The 6,428-nt window shown below is 36.5% G+C and overlaps 1 protein-coding gene across 1 annotated transcript; it reads right to left on the minus strand.

Annotated features, from left to right (window-relative positions):
* Positions 1-1,259: 1,259 nt before the first annotated feature.
* Positions 1,260-6,219, minus strand: LOC146137005 (uncharacterized). Its single transcript, XM_083395995.1, has 4 exons — positions 6,187-6,219; positions 4,709-4,864; positions 2,553-2,691; positions 1,260-1,411 (listed from the first exon to the last, which is right to left on the minus strand). Exons 2-4 carry the CDS (start codon positions 4,817-4,819, stop codon positions 1,260-1,262), a joined length of 402 nt encoding a protein of 133 aa, XP_083252121.1. The 5' UTR covers positions 4,820-4,864; positions 6,187-6,219.
* Between the last annotated feature and the right edge of the window lie 209 nt (positions 6,220-6,428).

A 6,428-nucleotide genomic window follows, 5' to 3' on the forward strand; every position in this document is an offset into this window, starting at 1 on the left:
ATTACGACGAGGTAATTGCGGCATGTTCGAAAAATAAATTTGTTAAATAGACTTTATGTAGATAATGCGTATACACTGTGTCATATTACTTAACTGTATAGTTTTTATTTATTCAAACTATAGGTTTCTTCCATTCTTTATTGATTTCCGTTAAAAAGTCATACCAAGTATTACATGTTTACCACCGAATTGTGACTTTAACGATCGTTACGTACTGCAACAATAATAAGGGCTTCACAGGATTTAGGTTTAACAACATTTAGTTGCAGATTACGCATTTAAATTTGCGGCGGTCACTTTGCACAATGAACGTCGCACGCTCGGCTTATTTCCCCAGTAAGAATCTCGCAGCACGGTGCCAGTCGCTTCTTCTTGCTTAGCTGAAAAATGCAAGCGAATATGAACGAATTCTATATTTAAGTTTTCTAGCGCTAGATAGGAGTCGATACTTACAGAGAAATAAAACAATAATGTCACACTATTTTAGTTATTTGGCCCCCAAACATAGGCCCCTAGGGGTACAGACTTATAAACCTATTATGTGCACCCACATGCCACTCTACACCAAATCTGAAAACCAAAAAATTTTACGGAGTATAACGTAATAAGAATATCAAAGCCCATACAGAAGCAGGTATCATTTTGAACGTTTCGAATAACTCTTTATTCATTTTCAACATAGAGAGAAGGCACTGATGTGTATTTATAATGCTAAGGCAGACGTCAGATAGAAGGAAACGCTAAGAGATACGGAGTATGCTTTTGTATAAAGCTCCGGACAAAAATCTATCTGAAACAAACCAAAGCAAACCAATAATTACTTTGCGTACAGAGATAGCTCAAGTTAACTTTTGGCCCAAGTTTTAGAGGTAATAGCATGTAATCAAGGTGGCTAGGCGGCTATCACAAAATTGCAAGCCATATCGAGGTAAGTATAAGCGCAACATTAATCCACAGCAAAAAGCATCATTGTACAAATGGGGTCTTGCCCCAGCAGAAGACTGTGACTATGTGAGTGCTGTGCAGAAGAACAAACCGTAGATCACGCCATTGGGGATTGCCTCATACTAAGAGCACCGCATGGAGTGCATGGTGTGAAGACCTTGGACGATCAACCAATATACTGGCTGGCAAACATATGCCCAAAAATCCAGCTCGAAATATTGGAAAATCTTGGCTCACACGAAACAAGAACAAGCAAATAAGCAGTGTCAAGTTTTAGTTCAACTCTTAGATTCAGCTTCAGAGTGTTGAGAAGTTCAATAGGCAACGAGAAATGGCGGGATCTCAGTCGCTTCGGCTTTTAAAGCAGCATTCCATACTTTGATAGAGTCTGATAGTTGACCACCTGCTTTCATGATGTTCAAGCGGTATTGCGTGTGCTTGGCTAACTTGTTGTAAAGCTTGGCACCTGCACAAACGAAGTACGATTACATATCCACGTTCTTCTTTGCCCAGTGGTTTCCAAACTTTTTTAATCCGTGGCCTAATTTTATTTCATAAAACAGTTTGTGGCCCAACATGTGTCGTTAGCGGTTTGTAATACCAATTTATATTCCCTATAAATACATTGACTCGAACAACATCCATTGTAATCCCTTTTTAGTTGCGGATCATGTTTAGATTGGAACTAAATATCTTGATGACAACAAATTGAATTTAAAGTGAACTGCCGTGCTAATTGCGTAGCGAAACAAACATTTGTGGTGAGATTTTGCCTTTACGTATATAGTTTACAAATAGCCAATGGCCTCGTTATTACAGTTTTAAATTTGCAAACAGCTATTTTCGTAAAACATCATATTAGTTGCAATATTTTCAAAATTGGCACCTGCACGAACCAATACACGATTACAAAGGCGGATCTAGACTTTTTATTTTGGGTTTGAAAAAAAAACAGATGACGTCACACAGTTACGTCAAACATGACGTATTTATATTTTTATATTGTAAAGACGGGAGACACATACGCGTGTGGTGTCAAAAATGCCTTGGAACAGTTTATTTATTCTTTTTTGGTAGACTTACGGAAATACTATATTTATGTCATTTGATGACATTTATTTATATGCTATGCATATTTATACCGGTATTAAAGTTTTAGACCTTGCTGACTGGTTGTTGTTCGAAGCAGTTCGCTTCTTAAGCTTTTATAAAATTCTAGAACTGTTATCGTCGGCATTATGTGTCGTGTTGGTTATTATTCATTACCAACGTTTCGGCAACCTATGCAAGTCGCCTTCGTCAGGGTGAATGACACAGGACGCTTGCACAATAAATGGAAAACACACAAAGAAAAAACAAACAGGAAAAAAACGCGAGCAAGGCTTGAATAGGTTGCCGAAATGTTGGTCAAGAATTACAGTCGCCAGAGGAGCTGTATTTTGATTTGTATTACTATGCCTGGTAGCAACAGTTTATATATTATGTATTTGTTTTATTATTCAAGTTGCAAACCAAAGACATACAGCTTTGCGGCACATATAGATGGGTAAGTGGCTTAAAATAAAAATGATAAAAATAAATTTACGCGGTATACTTCATGTACTTACTCTTTTTGCACTTTACCGACTTTTCGGCCCAGCCCAGTTTCAGTTGAATTGCAAGGACGGCGCCAGTAACTGCTGGAAGGATGGTGGCTAATGCTGCTTTCGTGTTCACGTGAAGTGCAGGAAATTGGAATAAGATAACCTAAAAACAACACAAAAGCATTGCACTATAACAGAGGTGGGCAAACTGCGGCGGGGCTCTTTCAGTCGAATCGTAAAATTAAAAAAAAATTGTGAAGGCTACCAAGGGTACCGTTCAAGAACGTTTTCCTCTTTATTTTCTCTATTTAGGCCAACATTTCGTTTAACGTAGCACTAGACATAAATTTCGAAGAGTTATAGTTAACAGCAAATTAAAGCAATTTCATTTGTTAATTTTGAGACTCTTTGGTACTTGTATTTTATTCAAATGGTACAATGGTACAAGTTCCAATCCAAGTCAATGTCATAGCAAATCAAGTGGTTTCCATCAATGAGCCCAAGTCAATTTATTTTGCTCAAATACTTAAACTAGGCCAAGTCATACAAAAACAGTAAAGTGCACTTGCGTAAAATTATTGTCTGGCTCAAATATTACAACGCTGTTGATAAAAAGAGTTGGGATAACTTCGAAAAGACAAACTAATATTAAATGGAGTTCGGAAGATATTCTTACATTGCAATCAATTTGCAAATTGAAAGGCGTCCTTCAATACCTTTCTATTAAAAAGGTCAATCACGTCGACGTTATGACTTGAGTGTACAGTTAAATCAGTATATTTAATTTACATGACTTATTTAATTGACGTAAAACATACTTTTTTTTTTAGTTAATTTGTAGGTATTTTGATTTTTGTTGCACTTTAAACTTTTTACTCGGCGATTTTCTAAAAAAAAACTAGCGTCTTGATTTTCCCTGGCATTTTCACAGCTGTTTGTCTTAATTTAAAGAGTTGTGCATAAACCCGAAAATATACCTGATTAGTGTCACACTGGCCGTCAGTCATTAAAGACAAGTGACCGACGGAAAGATGCTAATACAGTACTTCACACAACAATGCGGTAATTACACCAAATATATTCCTAACAGGTCAAAAGTTTTTAAAATAAAATATAGGCCAATATATGTCAATTGTTAGGTCTAAAAATGTCTCGCTCTACCGATAAATTAATCAAATCGCTGAATACCCAAATATCGCTGTTATATAAGCCGACCGCTAAGTGCAGTGAATCGCTGTTTTCAAGAAAAAAATACGGTTGATACAAGTCATTAAAGCAGAAAAACAATTTTTTTATCTTGAAAAGATCTCCAAATGTTTATGTTTAGAAAATGTGTCACAATTGTCTTATTATCCCGAACATTCACAAACAAATCAGTTTAAATGTCATTTACGACGTTTGAGACTTTTATAGTGCTAACTAGCGCTCTAATTGATTGATTTAGGCCTACCAATCTTAATATTTTACCTCTATATTTGCCTATGCCTTAACCTGAGTTTTACTTCTCTAAAAAAAAACGAAACACAATGGACATATGATAATTTTCATGAATCTTCGCAAATGGATTATTTTGTCTAATCATTCTTATCGCCTTTTACTCGCGCTTGTGCTTTTAAGTGCTTTTTAATTGTTTTCATTTCAACTTTGACCTGATGAAGCACGGTTATGTGAGAGCTTGTGGAGAATACAATACAATTGTCTTTATATAGTGCTACGTGATTTTGTTATACCTGAACTGACATGTATAGCCGTTTCGAAGTTTTCTACGCGAGACTGGTGGCCCCTTTGAATCTCTGTTCGCAGGGGCGAAGGTAGGAAAATTGTCATCTCGAAACGCATGGAAATTTTTAAAGATGACGTCACAAGTTTACGTCATAGCAAAACGTCTAAAGCAAGTATCTTAGGAAACCTGACTCTCTTACTTAAAAGATAACCACTGAATTGTGCATTGTAAAAAATGTGCATTTATCGCTTTATATTTTGAACGTTGTTTTATCGCTGTGAATTTTGAACGCGTCTCGCGCATTTTTATCTCCTTTTTTATTTTATTTTGATGCGTCCTGTTGGCTATGTGTGCCATGCAGTCCCTGATGTCGAAGGCTTACCGTATAGTAAGCCGAAACGTTGGTTGAAGAAATATATGCCAGAGGAACCTGTTTTAAATAAACTGACTGTCTTACCTGTGCGACTTGCATCCCAACGATGAGCAGGGTGACCAGCATGTTGGTGCACTTGAATATCTTGGCCTTGTGCTTCCAGCGTCTGAACTCGGCGTCGAAGCGGTCATGCATTTCTTGCAGCAAGACCTGTCCGTCTACGTCTTTCGGGTTGTCGATCTGCCGAGAAGCTTATTTAGGGCTGATTAGCTGTCCCAGTGAAAAAAAATTCAACCATGCAAAACAACGGGCTGGTAAAATCGGGAACACACAATAAGACCTACAAGGCAACAATATCTATAAAACACAATAATTTATCATAACTTTTTCGATCTTATGCCCGGAGTCCGTAAAAACTTTGTTAAATGCCTAAGTTTGGAGTAAACTGTATTGAAACCAGGTTTAGAAACAGCAGAACGTTCTGTATTTTTATAGCCATGAGTGTAATTGTAATGTATTTTAAAAACATTTAAATTTCAAATTTTTACTACCAACTTTGTACTGTACGACATTTTTTGGCAAATTAACCACCAAAAACTTATTATTATCGGTTGTTTGATTTATTAGTTGTTCAATATGGCAGTGTGTTAATCTTTCAAAAACTGTACCAAGATGTTCTAAAACTGTAGATTCCAATCAACCATCAAAGCTTTAAAATAGTTTAAACAAACTTTTAAAAAATGTTATTATATTTTCCTTCGTTGAAATGGTTTTAGGTTTAGAATATCGTTAACGAACATTTTAAATCATTTTTCGTTGTACAATCTATTTTTTAAATAAGCATGTTGAAATTTAAAACATGGGAGTTAATGTATTATTTAAAGACTACAAGGGGGTGAATTTGAGAAAAAGTTGAACTTGGGATCCCCTACATTACACCCAAGTGCAGAATTATTTCGCGTATCATTAAAGTTAAATAAATTATGCATTTAACGTAAAGAAGATGCGCCTATTCATGCGTAGAGTCTCTGCTAACTATTGTGCCAGGAGTCCCGACTGCATTCCGCCATTTTTGCTGCGCCAAAATGTTTTGGGTCAAATCCTACGCCACAATAGGACTATATTTACGCCCAAAACACCTTTTTTGATTGTTAATTCGCAAGACCTGCGAATCAACGTCCTTGGCGCGCTTGTCAGGCAAACATTTTGCGACAAAGACTTTAGGCGGAAAGCACTGGAGTGCAAACTATGTTGTATGGCTAAATTAGAATTTTTGGATGGAATTTAGCTACTTCTGCTAACCTAGTTCCTTGTAACACGTAAGCCGGCCTATGAAGTCTCTGAAGTTTAACTTAGGAAATTAAATCCAACCTACAGAAGTAGGTGTGATTTTAAACGTTTCGAATAACTCTTTAATCATTTTCAACATTTTTTCAAGATGGTAAATTGAATAAAGAGTCATTCGAAAAGTTCAAAATGATATCTACAGCAGTGTGGACTTTGATATTCTTATTACGTCTTAGGCTACTACAACCTCCAGCCATTATGCTCCAAAAGCTCACCTTGATTTCTCTTTCCCAAAAGGGTGGTTGCTTCTTTTTCCAGTCGCCATTGCCTGGTACAACTGCCACGCTCGTAAGCTCAAAATTCTCTGCAATAAATACTAAAATTGAGGCCAGCATAAACCAGGCACAAGTATTAGCAGTTTTTTCCTCGGCCTTTAGTACGACAACTAATAACGCCTAAGTGTCAAATCCTTGGTAGAAAAGCTGTACAATTTGTATGTTCAACTGTACAATGACCG

Source organism: Ascidiella aspersa, chromosome 8, assembly GCF_963924565.1.
Source record: "Ascidiella aspersa chromosome 8, kaAscAspe10.2, whole genome shotgun sequence".
NCBI classification, from domain to species: Eukaryota; Metazoa; Chordata; class Ascidiacea; order Phlebobranchia; family Ascidiidae; genus Ascidiella; species Ascidiella aspersa.